Source organism: Balaenoptera ricei, chromosome 6 (assembly GCF_028023285.1).
Source record: "Balaenoptera ricei isolate mBalRic1 chromosome 6, mBalRic1.hap2, whole genome shotgun sequence".
Classification (NCBI taxonomy): domain Eukaryota; kingdom Metazoa; phylum Chordata; class Mammalia; order Artiodactyla; family Balaenopteridae; genus Balaenoptera; species Balaenoptera ricei.
This window is the reverse complement of record NC_082644.1, coordinates 26,659,732-26,679,560: the sequence shown is the minus strand read 5'-3', so window position 1 is coordinate 26,679,560 and position 19,829 is coordinate 26,659,732. Positions and strand designations below refer to the sequence as shown.

The 19,829-nt window shown below is 48.1% G+C and overlaps 1 protein-coding gene across 1 annotated transcript; it reads right to left on the bottom strand.

Annotated features, from left to right (window-relative positions):
• Positions 1–818: 818 nt before the first annotated feature.
• LOC132367754 (putative serine protease 47) lies at positions 819–19,205 on the bottom strand. The gene is made up of 6 exons (XM_059926344.1): positions 19,194–19,205; positions 12,831–13,155; positions 11,646–11,829; positions 9,929–10,206; positions 6,845–7,005; positions 819–1,136 (listed from the first exon to the last, which is right to left on the bottom strand). Exons 1-6 carry the CDS (start codon positions 19,203–19,205, stop codon positions 819–821), a joined length of 1,278 nt encoding a protein of 425 aa, XP_059782327.1.
• Between the last annotated feature and the right edge of the window lie 624 nt (positions 19,206–19,829).

Genomic DNA, 19,829 nt, shown 5'->3' with positions numbered 1-19,829 from the left:
TTTTGGTTGCACCATGCAGCATGTGGGATCTTAGTTCCCCTACCAGGGATGGAACCCGTGCCCAATGCAATAGAAACGTGGAGTCTTAAACCCCGGATCTCCAGAGAAGTCCCCAGAATGTGACTTTATTTGGAGTAGAGCTTTTAAAGAGATAATTGAGTTAACATGAGGTCGCTAGGGTAGCCCCTAATCCAATATGATTGGTGCTGTTATAGGAAGGGAGAATTTGGACACAGAAACACACAGAGGGAAGACAATGTGAGGACACAGGGAGAAGATGGCCATCTATCAGCCAAGGAGAGAGACTTTAGACTTCTGGGCTCCAGAACTGTGAGGTGATAAATTCCTCTTGTTTAAGCCACATTGCCTGTGGTATTTGTTATGGCAGCTGGAGCTGACATATCCTTCCTCTGAAGGCCTGTGCACCCCCATGGCAGGAGTGGTGTCTGCAAGTGAAGACATCTTTCTCTCTCCCCAGCTGGACTCCTTCAGTGTCCTCACTCCTGCTTTCCTCCTGGGATAGTCTCCCTGCCCGGTCCTGTTTCCTTGTCCACGGAGTCAGACAACAGACCTCAAGGGAAAGGGTGAGTGCTGAGGATCACGGCGGGCAATAGGGCCCCAAGACAGGAGCAAGATGACTCTTTCATTAGTTTGTATTTGTTTTTTTCATGCTTGGTTTGTGGGGTGGCAGCAGTTGGACAGGAAAGCGAAGAAGGGACCACTGAAAGGTGATGGGGCTGCGGGAGGGGAGAGGCAGAAGGTTCCAGCGAGGAGACTGGGCCCTGAGGCAGAGAGCAAGAGCAGAGGGGCTTGGGGGATCACTGCAGGGCTTTCCATACGGCCCCAAGCATGAACAACAGCAGGGGCCAGCTCTGTGGAGGCACAAAGGCTGTGCCAGGCCCAGGCGAGCCCGCAGCCTGCAGAGTCTGGTATGGAAACAGGGCCTGAGGACGAGCGGACGTGGGCTCAGGGAGAGGTGTGAGTCTCTGGATCTCGACGATCCAGTCGGTGAAGTAGGTGACGTTGGTGAAGATGCTGGGGTAAATGGGATGACGGCAGTCAAAGCCCCAGCTGGACAGCCCCATCAGAACCCAGGCACTGGCGAAGTCACAGACGAGGGGCCCCCCGGAATCGCCCTAGGAAAGAGATGGGAGTTCATGTGGGTGACTGAGCCAGGTCTGAGAAGACCAGGTAGCAAGGTGGGCTTATGAGTCTCTGCCATCCAGGCTCACTCAGGTGCACCTCTGTGAAAGTCCCAACACCAGCGTCCCACTGCCGAGCAGCCCTGTTAGGCCATGTGGGCAGGCAGAGGAATCGCGCTACAGGACGTTCCTGATTGACCCTCGGGACCATCACTGATCTAAACCTGTCAACATGTGGGCCTCTGTGCCCAGCGAGGTCCTGGTGGTCCGGGACGGGCACTATCCAAGGCCGAGAAGGGGCAGCTGCACCATAGGGCCCAAGAGAGCTGCTCTGTGAGGAAAGCCTGGCCAGCTACAGCTGCGTCAGTCCCCAGCTCTTGCAGTACCCTGAACTGCAGCAGCATGTGCCCACGTGGGTCCTCCTCCTTTTTCATTCATTTAGTTAGGCCTTTAATTTTTCTCTCAACTTCTTGGTTGAACATTTTCAGAAAATGCCCATACCCAGGCGCGGTGGAGGCAGCCTGTTTTGCTCGGGGAGAAGATGGGGGTCCCCAGAAAGCTGCTGGAGTCCTAAAATGCTGTCAGGGCAGGACAATCTGCTTGGAATTCCCCTCACTCATCAGCCAGGAGAAGGTCCCATCCTTGGGGGTGGGGGGGGGGGGAGCGGGGGCCGTAGCCACGCCTGCTGCTCCTCCACTCACCGGTCCAACACGCACATCCAGCATCCAGGGCAGCCTCCGCCTTTGGGCACAGCGGCGAAATGACAAGCCTCCTCTCTTGCGGTGCTTTTGTAAATAAGCCAATTAGCCTGCCATTGTCAGATGTGACATGTGGAAACAAGCCATGGAAGGGACAGGACAGGAAGGGAAGGGCACTTCATAGGGTGGAGGCACAAAGCTTTCCTGTGCTGAGACTCCAGGCAAGAAACAACCTAACTTTCTGATGCAGGAGAAGGGGGAGCAGTAAGTGCAGACGAGGAGAGGAGGGTTGAGCCAGGTGGGGGGGAGGAAGAGCAGTGATGTGTGCGGAGCAAGGGGGATAGATGGGACATGGGGTCACAGGGCCTTATGGTGGGGTGTTAGAATTGACCCCCATGGAGAACTGTCTAGGTTATGTCTAGCACCTGGATCACTCTGGTGCTGTGTGGAGAATGAACCAGTTGGGAGGTAGCTACAGGAGGGAAGGTGAGAGATTACTGATGGGGAGGGGCCAGGGCAGTAAGAAACAGTCAGATTTGGGGCAATATGTTGAAGGAGGCAACAGGACCTTTCAAATCTGAGCCTTTCTCACCAACCAGGGAGGAACTGCAGAGGGGAAGCAGCAGGCTGAGCACGGAGCCCTGGGGTCTCCAGCATTTAGAGGTGGGAGGGGAGGGGACCAGGTGCACAGCAGAGTAGCTGGCTAGTCCTGGTGCCCAGGAAATGGGAGTGAGACTTGCTGAAGTGCTGAGTGAGAGGAGGACTCAGGTCCACAGGTGGCTCTGGCAAGAACAGGCTCTTGGGGATGTTGGTCATGTGGCTCTGGTGGCACATTGGCGACACTCCTGGGTGGAGTGGGTTAGATTCAGTGCTGCTGTGAGTCTTTTGGGGAAGGAAGGCAGAGAAACTGGGCAATTGCAGGCGGGAGAGTGCTGTTGCACGTTTACACAGGAGCCAGGAAAGAGGGAGACAGAAGACGTGGAGCAGGAGAGCCTTTGGGCACCCAGAGCTCCAGGACAGACTGGCTGGGATGGGCCATGAGGCTCAGGAGAGATGGAAGATGCTAGGGTGGGGCTGGCAAGATGAATGGGCTCTAGGCTGATTGATTGCTTTGGCGTTCTCAGTGAAATGAGAAGATCTCCAGCTGAGGAGGGGGTGGGGGAAGTGGCGGCTTGAAGGAGAGAGAAGGGTACATGGTGTAGCTGGCCAAAAATAACCCTCAAAGATGCCCATCCTCATCACTGGACCCTTTGGCTATGTTACCTTATGTGGCAAAAGGGACTCTGCAGCTGTGATGGAGTTGAGCATCTTGAAATAGGAAGACTATCCTGGATTATCTGGGTGGACCCAATGTAATCAGAAAGATTCTCATGAGGAAAGAGGGAGGCAGGAGGTCAGAGTCAGAGGAGGAGATGTGATGACAGAAGCAGAGGTAGGAGCAATGTGCTTTGGGGTCAGAGGAAGGGGCCATGAGCCAAGGAATGCTGGCGGCCTCGAAAAAGCTAGCAAAAGCAAGAAAACATTCTCCCCTAGAGTCTCCAGAAGGAACCAGCCCGGCCAACACCTTGACTTTAGACTTTTGACCTCCAGAAATATAAGAGAATAAAGTTCTGTTGTTTTAGTCACCCACTTTGAGGTGATTTGTCACCGCAGACCCAAGAAAGTCAAACACGGGGTCTTCTTGGAGATTGGGAATGTGCCATCATCACCTCGGCTCTTCCCCTCTCTGCTCCCTAGCTGGGGTGCCCTTGGCCTTCCCCACAGTGTACCCACCCCAAGCTGTTCAAGGCCAGGGGAAGGCCTGGTCCCTGTCCACTCCAGGCCTCAGGGATTCGTGCAGATGAGCCATGTGGTTGTCTATATTATGATGGATTCTGGGCCAGTCCGAGGGAGATGGGAAGGGCTCCAATAGCCTCCTAGCCCCTGGGGAGTTCTCAGAAGGCAGAGGAAGGCCCAACACTAATGTATCCCATGCAAAGTGAGCTGCACTTTGCACTACTGAAGACACGCAGCAAACAGTGTGTGTGTGTGTGTGTGTGTGTGTGTGTTGGGCAGGGCCAGAGCAATGAATTCTACCTTGGGTGAGAGGACAGGTCTAAGACAGGCCCAGAAGAACAGGTACAATCCAGATAGAGGGAGGCAGACCAGGCCAGGAGATTGAAAGCCAGCAGGTGTTAAGCACCTACTGAATGCCAGGCACAGTACTGAATCTTCTATAAGGACCTTATTAAGTGGAGGCCGTTAGCAACCCCATTTCACGGGTTATCTAAGGTCATAATCACTACATTACAGACTGAAGACTGGACCCAGGTCTGTCCTGCCCCACAGTCTGAGCACTGAGTGCTCCTGGGGTCTGTCTCTCCTGAGACTTGTTTCTGGGTGTCCTGTGCTGGGGGAGGGCACTTCAGTGAGAGAAGAGAGCCCCGGTTGGAGGTTGGGGACCAGAGCAGGCATGTGACAGAAGATGAATCTAGATGGAACCTCTCAGACAGGCTGTGGTGACTGAAAGGCTAAGGGGGGCAGGAGGGGCCATGTGCTGGGGCTCCTGGGTGTCCAGCTCAATGGTGTCCTCAGCCTGGGGAGAAACGAGAGGGGGTGGGGTCAAGAGGCAGAATGGATGTCCAGCAGGCAAGCAGACAAAGGGCTCCGGCCCTGAACTCCATGGCCATGACCTCTGCAGGCTGGAAGGGAGGTCTACGGTGACAGCCAGATGGGGACTCGGGGGACTCAGCCCTTTATTTCACCTGCAGGTGCAGCTGACTCTGTGAGAACAACGGCCCAAGCCAGACAGCCATGGGTTGTGCACTGGGAACCAAGAAAGCTGGGTCTACCTCCTACCAGGAGGGCAGGTGGCCGAGCTTCTTCCCTCTGGCTCAGCAGCTCCACTGGGCTGCCGTGAAAACAGCTGTCCGTGAGGCCTTCTCAAGGACCAGGCGCATCCCATCCCTCCTGTGTGCATTTCCTGGGGTGCCAAAGCATATTACCACAAACTGGGTCACTAGAAAAACAACAGAAATTTCTCTTCTCACAGTTCTGGAAACCAGAAGTCTGAAATCAAGTACCTCTCTGTCTATCCCTCAGCCCACTCTAAATTCAAAATGGTTTCATCTCGAGATTCTTAGCTAATCACATCTGCAAAGACCTATTTCCAAATCAGGTCACTTTCTGAGACTCCAGATGGTTACAAATGTAGGGGACACTATCCAACCCACTACACCATCCTTTCGACAATCCCATGAAGGAGGCCTCAGAATCCTACAGTATAAATGAGGACATGGGCTCAGAAAGTGAAAAGACCTTCAGGGCAGAGCAGTGTCTCTAACTCCAGAACCCTAATACTCTCCCCTCCACTCCACAATGCCATCTATGCAAGAGCTCCACACATGATGCCAGCTTGGGAGGCTGGGCCCTGAGGCGGATATGGTGAAGGTCAGGTTAGGCTTGGAGTCAGAATACGGGGGACCAGGTTGTGCTGCCTTATTTTAGGGTAGCTACTTTCCCTCTCCGGACCTGTTTGCCCACCTCTAAAATTGGGCATTACAGAGAGAGGAAAGAAATGTTTACAATTCAAATATCCAACAGTGGACTCATACCTGTAATATGTAAAAGTACACAAAGAGCCCCTAAAGGAAAAGAAGACAACCCAACAGAAAAGTGAGAGGGGGGAAAATCTTGAAGGGAAACTTTAGAGAAGATATCCAATGACAATAAACATATGAAAGTACATTTACCTTGTCATCAGGGACATGCAAACCACCATAAGCTATCAAAATGAGAAAAGATGGAAAGTGCAAAGTGTTGGCGAGGATATAAACTCTCATCCAGGACTTCCCTAGTGATCCAGTGGTAAAAAATCTGTCTTCCAATGCAGGGGACGCAGGTTCAATCCCTGGTTGAGGAACTAAGATTCCAAATGCCGCGGGGGCAACTAAACCAGCGTGCCGCAACTAATGAGCTCGTGCGCCTCAAGAGAACCTGCATGCCACAACTACAGAGCCCATGCACTTCGGAGCCCCACGCACAACAGCTAGAGAGAGAAAACCCACACACGACAACTAGAGAGAAGCCTGAGAACCACAACCAGAGAGAAACCGGAGGAGACCGCGCACCATAACGAAAGATCTCGCATGCCTCAGCAAAGATCCCTTGTGGTGCAACTAAGACACGACACAGCAAAAAAAAAAAATGAGGAAAATAAATAAATAAAATAAATAAATGTTAAACTCGCATCCACTGCTGGAATGAAGTGCAACCACTTTGGAGATGTTGTTAGGAAATATCTGCCAAAGCTGAATATACACATACCTTTTAATTCAACAATTCTACTCAAGGGTTTCTGTGAAATAGAAGATAAAATATTTGGAAGTGAAATGAAATGAAAAACTTGGAAACCTCTAAAATACCCATCAAGAGTAGAACTGATCATAGAATTCAATTTACACAATAGAGTCCTGTAGAGCAATGAGACTCAACAAACTATAACTACATTTAACAGTTTGGATGAATCTCACAAATATAAAGACACGAAAGATTGACAACTGGAAATAAATTCTATTTATGGAATATTCAGAATCTAATCTAAGTTGTCAAAAGTGAAGACGGCGGTTTCTGTTGGGTGTTGGTGATAGGAAGGAGGTGTGAGTGGGACCTCTGGGGTATTGGTCATCTGTTGCATAACTATGTGAAAGTTCATCCAACTTATGAAAACAGCATGAATAGATTCTTTTGTATGTATGTTATACTTAAATAAAAACTTTAAGGTATGCCTCATAAAAAGATGCTGTTTGAGGGTGCTGCCAGTAGATGCCCTTATGTGCAAGGGGCTTAGGAAGGGGCTATCCTGGGGGACACTGCCAAGGAATTGAGCCCAGGAAGACATGTGGAGGGAGGAAATGGGAAGTCCCAGGGGTCTCCACAAAGACAGTAGAGGCAACACAGCCCCTCCCCTAGGGAAACTGAGGCCCTGAGAACAGGCAAGGGAAGAACAGAAATGACCTTACTCACTTGGCAGATGGCCTTTCCTGTCGAGAAGGCCCCAGCACACAGCATGTCCTCATGCACGGAGAAGTTCTTGCCTTTTCTAAGTCCGTAAAATATATTACAAAACTTGTTCTCAGTGAAGCCCACCTTACCCTCCTGGAGATGGAAGGGTTCGAGCAGAGGCGCTGCGAGGATAAGGAGGAAATCAGCGAAGGGTGCTGTGGCTTAGCTACAGGCTACTCTGCCTTACTGTTCACCACTTCAACATGGACTTTTCTCAGCACAGTTGAGCCTTCAGCACTGTTTCAGTCTTCTACCTATGCCTAGTAAGCCCTCCCCCTTTTCTCAAACTTTTCCAAACTCATCCTATTCCCTCCACCTCCCTCATAGCAATAGACCACACCTCTCCTATTCTACAAAGGAAAAAGGCAAATCCCACCAACACATGCCACTCAGTGGTGCTTAGCAACCATTCACCAACCTACCTACCCTTTCACAGACCATCCCATCCGCTCTCCATTTGTCTATCATTAACCTTTCCATCCATCCACCAATTCCTCTATCCATCTACCTATCTTTCCTCTTTCCTCATGTCCCATTCATCCACTCACGCTTCCATCCATTTGCCCATTTACCCATCTTTTGATCCATCTCCACTCACTCCAACTATCTCTGCCTACCATCCTTTCACCCACCCATCCATCTTTCCTTCCACCCACTCATCCTCCCACCTACCCTTCACCCATCCACCCTCTCATCCAATCACTCATTTATTCCTCTGTCCTTGTGTTCAGTATCTTTTAGACACTAATGATACACAGGAACATTCTTAGTTGGGGGAGACAGGGATACCGAGCCAGGGCCCTGAGGGGCTCCTGGGCACAAAGGCTTTCTGTGTCCCCCATTTCTTTGATTACAGGAAATAGACTTCATTCATCCTCCATGACCTTCTCTGAGTTCCAACGGGCAGATTCAAGCAGTTGTTAATCAGGGAAGGGAGGGGATGCGAGACCAGTGAGAAACAGTCAAGAGAAACACAGTGCAGCCTTGGGGCAAGGTCCTGGCTCCCCAACAATGGATATACAAAACAATTTCTTTGAGCTGTTTTGCAGATACTGAAACCCCCTCCAGGTGGGAGAAGTTAATGATTAACAATGGTGTGCTGCCCACAAGCATGTAGACCCCAGACCAGTTGGAACCTGAAGGTTGATGATGCTGACTCTTACTTACCTCACCCCCACCTCATCAGCAGAACGTCCAAGAGCTGATCATGCCCTCTTTGAACCATTACTATGAAACTTCTCACTATCTTCTCCAAGTAGAGACACAGTTTTTCGAGGCAGGAGCCCACTGTGTCCCCGTTTGCCTGGCAAAGTAATAAAGCTATCCTTTTCTACTTCACCCAAAACTCTGTCTCCAAGATTCTATTTAGCACTGGTGTACAGGGAAGCTGAGCTTTTTGTATCAACAGGGTAAATGAAGTAAATAAGTAGAATTGTTTTAGATCTAATAAGTGGTGTAAAGGAAATAAAACAGGGACATATGCTATTAGAGGTTGCCTGTTTTAGCTCATATGATCAAGTAAAACTCCTCAGAGGAGCAGCTGAGGTGTACATGTAAAGAAGTGAGTCATGCCAAGGTTAGCAGGGAGAGCGAGTGAGGCCAGGGAGGCAGCCAAGGTGAAGGCCCTGAGGTGGCGATGGCCTTGGCGTTTTCAAGCAGGAAGGAGGCCTGCTGGCTGGGATGGTGTGGGTGAGGGATGTAGTAGGAGATGAGCGGAGAGGAATTGGGGCCAACATTACACAGGGCCTGAGAGCCAAGGCAGGGAGTTACGACTTTTTTCTAGGTATAAATGAGAAGGCACTGAGGGTAATGAGCAGGGAACTGGCATGACTCCTGCTTTAAAGAAAACACTCAGACAGCTATGTGGAGACTAAAGTATAGCACACAGGGTGGGATCTCAGAGACCAGTCTGGAGGTACAGGCAAGCAATTATGGTCTATAGGACCAGGGTGGCAGCAGTGGGGTACTTACAAGGTGCCTGGCCCTGCCCGGGCCACAGGCTGGGATATTAAAACAAGAAAGACAGGGTTTCTGTCCTCAAGGAGGAACAGTCTGTGTGTGTGTGTGTGTGTGTGTGTGTGTGTGTGAGAAATGTGGTGTGTATGTGTTGTGTATGTGGTGTGAGAATGCTGGGAACCTGGTTGTTTGTCCTATGATTAGGGAGTGTTCATGACATACTAGTAGGCAAGGGCCAGGGATGCTGGCACATCCCACGCAATGAAGACAGGGTCTGTTCAAAATGCCTGTAGCACCTCTGTTGAGAAACACGGTACCAAATTATGACCCTACAAATAATTAAAATATATATTCTTTTTCCCCTTAATTTTGCACCATAAGCATTTCCCCCAACCATAAATACTCCTTTCTTTAATAAAGACTCTGGCTCATAAGTCTTTGCCTACATTTCTCCTCTTTCAATCTTAAAAAACATAATTTTTTTCCTGCGTTATGCAGTGCACCTAACAAGCTTCCAAAGTAGATAGCTGAGCTGCGTTGGGAGAAGAGCAAACTGAGGTTCAGAGAGTGAAACACTCTTAAGTCATAATCATTCTAACTTCATCAGGCAGGCTCAGAGGTCAGAAGTCGTACGTGTGTTTTCCTTCCACTTTTCCCAAGCTCCTCTTGTGGCAATGGGAAATCAGGGTGTTTGTTTGTCAGTGGCCTGCAATGGACCAGGCCCCAAGCATGACCTTTGAGTTGAATCAAGTCATCTCAGATCCATGGTTGATTAAAACCTTGGAATCCAGAACCAGAAAGACTTCAAGAACCCAGAATCTTGATTCCAAAAGTCAAAGATTCCCAGACTTTCAGTGTAAACCTTTGCACTTAGGGAACACTGAAGCTTTACAGTCACACACTTTCAGAACTAGAACTAGAATGGTCCACTCCTCTAGAAATGACGCTTAGTGGGCCAGGGTCCAGTGCCTCTTTGCTTGGGGACCCCTCAGGAGGAGCCACACCTCCCTTCTTCCCTCCTTTGTCCTTCTCCCCTTCCTCCTCCCCACCCTCATCTGCCCCCAACCCAACTCTCCTACACCCTCTCACTTTCTTCGTTGAGCATCCCCCAGCCAGTTATCCAGCAGGATGAGTTACTGGGTAGCTGCATGCCAGGGACTGGGAGGCAGGCGGGGATGATGTAGGAGGTGAAATTCACAGGAAAGAGCAGCTGCAACATGGCTATGTCACTCCCGAAGGGATGTAACTTCTCAAAGTCTGGGTGCATGATAATCCGGCTCAGTGACATCTCTCGGGTGTGCTGGGTGTGCTGGTGCAGCTGGGTGCTTCCTAACAGAACCCGGTAGTTCTCCGGGGCGTGAGATTTTCTGGAGGAAGAGGGCACATTGTCACCGTCATCTCTGCGTGTGGGCTAGCTCTTTCCCTGCATCCTCATCTAACTGCCCACAGGCCTCTACCCCACATGATGCTAGACAGCTTTTATCTCCCCATTTCTAGCGTTCAGGAGTCCTTCTTTCTTGGGGCTAATTGCTATTCTACTTACAACCTCAGACACACGGCTTCTCCATCACACACTAGAATCAGAGGAGCATTGAATCCTTGTGCTGGAAAGATCCTTGGTGGCATATCAAATGAAGGTCTTTGATTGTACACCGGAGGAGTTCTGGCTCAATCCCAGCTCTAACTTTACCCTTCCCAAGACTCCCTACAGTCCACCTTCTGGCCCCACACTCTTCCTGACCTCTCCTTTCTTTAAACACCTTCCTGCCCAAGGGCTGCTTCTCCACTTAGTTATAAGGACTCACAAAAGATTTGTTAAATAAATGAGCAAATGAGTGCAGGAAACAGAACCTTGCCTTGTTCCCTGAACACAGGTGCTGAAACTTCCCACCTCCCTGACTGTTTGCATGGCTCATCCACCTGGAGACCCCCTCATGCTCCCCTTGCCCAAACCCTTCCCCTCCAGCAAGCCCCTCGCTCTGCATAGCCCTTGTCCGGAACCCCCAGCCCATGCATCTGCCCTTCTCACCCATGTTGGGCCTTCTCTTGTGACAGGATGGAGACAGGGTGAGGTGGGGACTTGCCACCCCTGATGTCACAAAGGGGCTTGCATGGATCGTCGTATGGAGCAGGCGCCAATAGGACTCTAAGCTCCGAAAGTTCCAGCTCCCAGACCTGGGCTGTGATGCCCCAACTCCCTGGGGACCCCTCCGCATCTGTTCAGACCCAGGCACTGAGCCAGGCCCAGGACGGCCAGGGGAATTAGACCCCTGAGCAGCAATGTCACTCTCCCAGGGAGCCCCAATTCCCTCCTGTGCAGCCTGGCACCATGGCTCCCCACAACGCACACCGGCGGCCATGACTCCTCCTGGGCACACAGCTGTGCAGGAGGAATAAGAAGAATTGCCCAGCTGCTGGCCAGACACGCGGCCCCAGGTCCCCGCCTAGAATCTGACACCTGGAAATGTGGGGACGTTCAGAGGAAGCTGTGATCTGAGATGGGTCCACACCGCACGGCAGCCAGGACGGACACTGCCACTCTCCTGAGGCACATCTGTGTTGAAGGACAGGCACAGGGGCTGATGGCAGAGCATGAGGCGGGTCTGAGCAGGTGAGCAAGGAGGCCAGTCCAGGTGGAGGGTACACAGGCCAAAGGCAGGAATGACATGCATCTGAAGGCCACAGACTGCCCCAGAGAAAAGCCCAGAGGAGCTGACGTGGGGTGCCCATCACCCCTCTTCTCCTCTTCCCCCATGTCCCCCTCGCCTGCCAGTGCCTGTGCTGGCACCCTGGAAGGAGGACTTACTTCAGAAAGCAGTGGGCAGTGGAAACGACCCAGTGAGAGTTAATGAGGACAGCTCCACAGACGTGCGAGCCCTGGTACTGCAAGCTGGCCTGCCATGGCCACTGGCCAGCCGCCACGTCCTGGCCACCGTAGATCTTCCCCATCACCTTGGGCTTCCCGCACACTGTGGAGACTCCCCTGCCACCTACGATAGAGACACTAGTAGTACCCCAAATGCCACTACCAGGAAGGCCCTGTCCACTTCATAGATGGGAAAACCAAGGCCAAGCGTCCAGTGGCCTAGCCAAAATGACAGCGCTACCTGGACTCTACTTTCACTGGCTGCCCCTGAGAACTGGACAGAGCAAGCCCTGTGGGGATGAGGACCCAGAGGTCTGGTGGGATGGGGCAAGGGGGGACCTAAGGTAGCCACAGCAGCTCACAGCAGCATCTGCAGGGAGAAGGACATCCCCGAGTGAGGCTGCCAAGGGCTGGGCACGTCACAGACCTTATTTCCCTCAACTAGCACACCTCAATGCCTACTCTTGTAGATCAAAGAGCTAAAGGTCTCAGAAGTTGCCAACATTACTTGCTCAAGATCATGGCTTCTAAGGGCCTGTGCCTCCTCCATGTCACCCCGGTGTCTTAGGGAGGGAGATTTGCAGTCTGTGGTGCTGTGTGAGCTGGGGAAAGTCATTCCCCCTCTCTGACTCAGGATCCTACATTTCTAAAAGAAGAGGGAGTGGGCTAATGAAGACAGCCCTGGCTCTAGGACTCACACCTGGGAGGGCAGGGGGTGTGCCCAGGCCCCCTGAGAGCGGGCATCTTGGTCTAGGGCCTGCGCTCCCAGGGCCTCACGGAGGGGAATGAGACCCGCGGCCCTGGACTCAGGGCCACTCGTTCATCAGTCCTGGTGCTTTCCTCCACCCAGCCACCCAGCCTCAGGGTCAGACCCTGCTATGTCCCCACTTCCACAGTCCCACAGAGGTCCCACAGTCCCACAGAGGCACTTCCCACCCAGAGGCTCCACAGTGGGGAGTCGGTGACCCACCTGTGTTGAGGGGGTCTCTGGGCTGCCTGGTTGTTGGCCAGGGCAGAGAAAAGATGAAATTCAGTGACTCAGGGCACCCAGGCCCTGGTCACAGCCGGCCCCCTCAGGCCCTGCAGTTTAGGCCGTTTCCGCCCTCAACAGAGGCCCCAACGCACCTGTGGCTCCCGGGGCCAACCGCTGCGCTTCCGGAGTCGGAGCGCTGCCCTCCACCGCTCCGCCCGCGCCTGGAGCCCAGCCGGGGGCGGCCGTGGCCGTGGCCGGGGACCCTCGCAGCTCCCGGGTGGCCACGGGCAGCAGCAGCAGCAGCCAGAGAAGGGCCACAGGCTGGCCTCGGCCTTGGGCGATCCACGCCTCCGTGCCCATTGCCAGGGTTGCTGACTCCCGCCTGACCCCAGCCTGGCCCTGCCTGACCTTGCCCTGACCCCGCCTCAGCCCAGCCCTCAGCCCACCCTGACCTTCTTCATAACCTTTTAAACAACTCTACTAAGATATAATTTATATACCATGAAGTTCACTTATTATTATACAAGGGACAATTCAATAACTTTCTGTACATTTTTTAAAATTTATTTATTTATTTATATTTAAATAAACTTTTTGTTTTAGATTTATGAAAAAGTTGCAAAGACAGTACAAGGAGTTCCAAGATCCCCCTCACCCACTTTCCCCTAATATTAAGATCTTATATTACTATGGCACATTTGTCACAACTAGTGAGCCAATATTGAGACATTAATATTAACTGAGGTCCATCCTTTCTTTTTTTAAATTTTTTTAAGCTTAAGGTGTATAGCATAATGATTTGACTTCCATGCATCATGAAATGATCATCAGAATAAATTTAGTGAACATCCATCATCCCACATAGATACAAAATTAAAGAAATGGAAAAAAAAATTTTTCCTTGTGATGAGAACTCTTAGGATTTACTCTATCAACTGTCATGTATAACATACGGCAGTGTTAATTATATTTATCATGTTGTCCATTACATCCCTAGTACTTATTTATCGCATAACTGGGAGTTTGTACCTTTGACTGCAGCTAACCAGTTCTCCCTCCCCCAATCTCCGGCCTCTGGTAACCACAAATCCGATCTCCTTTCCTATGAATTTGTTTGTTTTTGAAGTAGAATTGATGTACAATGAAATGCTATGTTAGTTCCTGTTACACAACATAGTGATTGGTTATTTCTGTACATTTCAAAATGATAAGTATAGTTATGATATGTCACCATACAAATATATCACATAATTATTGACTATATTCCCCACAGTGTACATTTCATACTCATTTATTTTGCAACTGAAATTTTGTACCTCTTCATCTCCCTCACCTGTTGCTTTCTTTCCCCCAACACTCTCCCGTCTGGCAAGCACCTGTTTGTTCTCTGTATCTATAACTCTGTCTCTGTTTTGTTAGGTTTCTTCATTTGTTTTATTTTTTAGATTGCATATATAAGTGTAATCATACAGTACTTGCCTTTGTCTGACGTACTTCACTTAACATAATACCCTCATGGTCCATCCATGTTGTTGCAAACGGCAAGATCCCGTTCTTTATCAGATATGTGATTTGCAAGATTTTCTCCAAGTCTGTAGCTTGTTTATTCATTCTTTCAACAGTGGTGCTCAAAGAGCAAAAGTTTTTAATTTTGATGAAGTCTAATTTACTAATCTTTTCTTGTATGGATCATGTTTTTGATGTTATATCTAATAGATCATGAAGAGTTTCTTCTATGTTTTCTTTGAGAAATGTTAGGGGTTGTTTCTTACATGTGGATCTGTGATCAAGTTTTAGTTCATTTTTGTCTAGTGTGATGTAAGTTTCTGTTTCTTTGCTTTGGGTTTTTCCTGTGGATATCCATTTATCCCTGCACCTTTCCTTGGTTAAAAAAAGAAAGGTTAGTCTTTCTTGTATTGAATTGTCTTGGGACCTCTGTTGAAAATCAATTCATAATAAAAATTGTTTTATTTCTGGACTCTTAATTCTGTGCCATTGAACTGTATTCCTTTCCTTGTGCCTGAAACCCACTGTCTAGATTAATACGTATTATAGTAAAATTTGACGTCAGGTGGTGAAAGTTCTCCAGCTTTATTCTTTTGCCAAACTGTTTAGGCTATTCTGCATCTTTTGCATTTCCATATGAATTTTAGGATCAGCTGTCAAATTCTACACAAAAAGAGCCTGCTAGAATATTCACAGGGACTGCATTGAATTTATAGATCAATTTGAGGAGAATTGCTTTCTTTTTTTTACTTAAAAATTTATTTATTTATTTATTTATCTAATTTTGGTTGCTTTGTGTCTTCGTTGCTGCGTGTGGGCTTTCTCTAGTTGTGGTGAGTGGGGGCTACTCTTGGTTGCAACGTGCAGGCTTCTCATTGTGGTGGCTTCTCTTGTTGTGGAGCATGGGCTCTAGGCACGTGGGCTTTAGTAGTTGTGGCACACGGCTCCGTAGCTGTGGCTCACCGTCTTTAGAGCGCTGGCTTGTAGTTGTGCCTCATGGGCTTAGTTGCTCCGCGACATGTGGGATGTTCCTGGACCAGAGCTCGAACCTGTGTCCCCTGCATTGGCAGGAGGATTCTTAACCACTGCACCACCAGGGAAGTCCGAGAATTGCTTTCTTGATAATATGAAGTCTCCTGATCTATGAAAAAGAAATGTTTCTGTTTATATAGATCCTTAATTTCTCTCAGCAATGTTTTGTAGTTTTCAGTGTACAGATCTTGCAGCTCTTTCTTAAATTTATTTCTAAGTATTTTATTCTTTTCCATGCTACTGTGAATGAAATCATTTTGTTAATTTCCTTTTCATATTTTTGTACTTAGTATATAGAAATGAAATTTATTTTTATAAGAAATGTTTCCTGTGACCTTCTTAAACTTGTTTATTCATTCTAGTCTGTTTTGTTTTGTTGTATTTTGTTTTGGTGGGATCATTGGTGTTTTCTAACACATAGGATCATGTCCTCTGTAATAAAAGTTCGAATTCTGCCATTTAAAGTTGGATGCCTTTAATTTCTTCTTTCTCTCCTACCTTCTTTTTTTTCTTTTCCCCTTCTTTCCTTCCCACCTTTCTTTCCTCCACTTCTTAGAGACTATATTTTAAGGACCTTGCTTTTCAAATATGGTCTATCAATCTTTGTCTTTAACTTTGTTTCATCTATTCACATTCAATGTGATTATTGATATGGTTGGAATTACATTTTCCACTTTGGTATTTGTTTTCTGTATGTCTCTTATCTTTCCCCCCACTTTTGAGACAGGCTGGGACCTGGGACCCTTTGCTGCAGTGCTACAGCAGATTTCTATAAACTGGTGTATGCATGGGTGAGAGTCCCACCTGTGGATTAGGTTCCTACAGATGAAATACAACTGTCTGGTTTCCAGGCTCGATCACCCCGGTGGGCAGTGGACAGGGTGCACCCTCCTTCAGTGGCCCTTTCTGAAAGCTTGCAGGTTGGTGCCTGAAGAGACAACTGCAGGGTCAGGTTGAAATGGCAATCTCTCTCTTTCTCTTTCTCTTTTACAGTCTTTTCTGTCCCTCCTCCCTTTACCTCTCCCTTGGTCCTTATACCTGCACTCCCATCCCCTTTGTCCTGAAAACTTCTTGTTTGTGTCTAAGTTTTTGTCATTGGTATCTTTGTTTTATGAGTTTTGTCTGTCCAACTGCTCCTACAAGTCTCTGCTAACATTGTGGGCATGGTGAAGCTCTTAAACCCTGAAATACAAACGGATCCCACATTGTCTGAGACTCGACTCCAGCCTTGGGTTACTTAGTGGGATTTTAAAGAACAAAAAAAGAAGAGAGGGGCTTGCACCTCTCTCCTCTGCCTTTGCAATGTAACTATTCTGCCGGGACTCTCAGGGACTCCCTGATCCATCTGTAGTCCCCCAGAGTGAGGGAAAAAAAGAGACCTTTTTATATTCAAGCAGGAAAACTAAGAGATCTCTGATTTTGTAAAAATTAACTTGTGTGGCTTAAGCTTGTGGGTTTAATTAATAGAGACCTGTCTGTATTATCAACATTAAGTATAATACTTCTATCCTACCTAGGGTTACTGGAAGTCAGTAAGTGCGTATTGTTTCTGTGATAAAATCTGTTAGCAAGGAAAATAACCTGATATGATTAAACTTTTAAGTAAATATAACTGGATAAGAGCTTTTTAGTAAACTCAATGGGAATAATCATGTTTTCAAAATGTCCATCTAGAACAGTCCCTCCAAATTTTGGTAACTTGAAACTAAATTAAGTTAAATGATGGGAATCCATTGAGTATCCAGGCCGTTTCAAATAAGATGAAATATTGGAACATCAATTGCTAAACAGGTCTAAATTTACCTACTTTTGTTTTCTTGTGAGAGGGAAAGTAAGGATGTTTGGGTTTATTAGACACATATCTTACATCACATTAAGGAAAGAAATTGTGCTTTGGGAAGATACATGGGATCTTCCCAAGAGTTTATGGGATATTCCAATCAGGGAATGCTAATGTAAAAGACATTTCATTGTGACGTAAGGAAGGTAAGATGTGTGCTTTCAGAAAAGAAGGTATGTGGAATGGAAATGTATTTCGTTAAATGGAAAAATGTGATTTTGTCCTACAGCTGGTTATTTCTGAATGGAAAAAAGAAGGGACAAAATATGGCTACACAAAGTTACAGAAGATTTGCAGAAAAGGAACACTGAGAAGAGAATGTTTTATGTGGTTAGAATTTTCTAAGGTTGGATTAAATTTAATTAGGTAACCGGATTTTATCAAGAGTAGGCTGATATAAGACGGGATTTGGTTTCTTTCTCTCATAAGAGAACAAAGATTTCCTTGAATGCTCCTTTTGATAACAGATTGTGTGAGTTTCTGTGCCTTTAAGTGATCTGCATTTACTTTTGGAATCCTTTTTTTTTTTTTTTTTTCACCTTAGCTCAAGGAATAATTGTTTCACAGCAGCCTATGATTCTATTTGACTGGATGTTTTAAAACTTTTGGAAATTTTTGACAGATTTCCCAAATATCAAATTCTAATTGAAATTCTTTTGACTTCCAGTTAACTTTGAGATGCTTCATGGGGCCCCTGGAGCCTCCCAAAGAGAGATCCTAAACTAATTGGGTTCATTTGGTGTGTTAAATTACACACCAATGGGAAACATTGTCTAAACTCATTGTTGCCTGTGTCAGATGGAATCATCAGGCTCTCCCCAGTTTTATCATAGCTGTCAAACAGAGAGGGGAAAGGGTTTTAGGTTTTTCTGCTGTCTAGTCTCTCACCTCATTCTATGTCCAAAAAAAAATCCCCTGTGGGAATACTCCCAACGTAGGCCCTTAGGTCCTGACCCCAATGGCATTTTCCATTGCACCCAACTCCAATTCCTCCAGGAGTTCCTTTTTTGCACCTCTAGGACCCCTTTCACTCAAGGCCTTGGCAGCCCATACCTTGTTACAGATCACCTATTGGGTGGCCACTTCCAAGCAGCCCACATCCTAGGTTTTATAGATGCTCAAACTCGAGGAATACCCCCAGCATAGGGAAACGTTATAGGACAAAAGCCTCCTGGTAAATGTCTCTGGGACACTGGACTTCATTTCTAGGAGCACTTTTTCTCGGTTGCATGTTATTCAACATGGGATGATCCTCTTCTAAGCCAGAAGAAACACCTCTGGAGAGTATCCTTAAAAATTGGAAACTTTCAAAATAGACGGGCTGAAAAGGGAAACATTTAAACTCTATTGTAACATTGCCTGGCCCTTGTATAAGTCGGGGAATGGAGAAAAATGGTCTGAAAATGGGTCTCTATAATACCGTGTTGCAATTGGATCTCTGCTGTTGCAGGACAGGAAAATGGACTGAGGCTCTGTATGTTCAAGCCTTCATGGTCCTGGGAATTCCCTGACGGTCCAGTGGTTAGAATTCTGAGCTGTCACCGCTGAGGGCATGTGTTCGATCCCTGGTCGGGGAACTAAAATCCCACAAACCACATGGGGCTGCCCCCACCCCCCAAAATAAACCTTCATGGTCCTTTACCAAAACCCCGCTCTATGGGTCTCCTGTAATCAAAAGCCTGGGGAATCAGAAACACTCCCGACATTTTAAATGATCCCCTTCTAGCTTTCTCCGACTCTCAGGGGGGAAACCAAGCTTCACCTGCTTCCCCGGAGCCACCTACTCCTCCGGAGCCACCTACTCCTCCGGGTCCCTCTGACCAATCCCAATCTCTGCCTCCTTATGTCCCTTTATATCCTCCGTCGCCCCAGGAGGGAGAGACTAGTCCCTCCAGGGTAACTCGTAGTGGAACTTCCCGTCGCCCAGGATCAGGTTCAAAGTTAGCCCCCACCTCTGCCCCACAAGGCCTTTACCCCTTCAGGAATCAGCTGATGGAAACTGAAGCACTACTGGAGTGCATGTCCCCTTCTCAATGAGAGACTTAGGAATTTGTAAGGAGAATTTTGACAGGTTCTCAGAGAACCCTGACAAGTTTAGGGACGAATTTATCAGGCTGGGGTTGACATTCTCTCTCACCTGGCAGGACATCATGGTTATTCTGGCCTACTGTTGCACCCCAGATGAAAGGGAGCGTATACTGAGAAAGGCCAGGTAACACTCAGATGGCCTATTGGCCACCAATCCACACCGCCAAATTTTTCAGGTGGGTGGGGATCCAGTCCCAGAACATGACCCACACTGGGACTATGAAGATCAGGTAGGCCAGGCTAGGATGAGGCATTATATGACTTGTCTATCAGAAGGACTGAAAAGGTGTATGGTGAAGCCTGTAAATTATGATAAGGTCCGAGAAGTTGCAAAGGACAAAGATGAAAACCCAACAGTCTTCCTGAGCCGAGTGACAGAGGCATTCAGGAAGTACACCAGTACAGACCGTGAGTCCGCAGAAGGGAGGACACTATTGGCCATGAATTTTATCACCCAGGCTACTCCTGATTATCAGGAGAAAATTACAAAAGCTTGAGTGTGGGCCCCAAACCCCACTGTCAACCTTGGTAGAGGAGGCTTTCAAGGTCTATAACAACCGCGACTTAATGGAGGAGTCCAATAAGGATAAGAGGCTAAAAAAGAAAACACAACTTTTGGCTGCTCTGATCCACCCACCATCTCGAAGCGACGCTGGAGGGCCAAGAAGCCTGGACAGACTGCCAA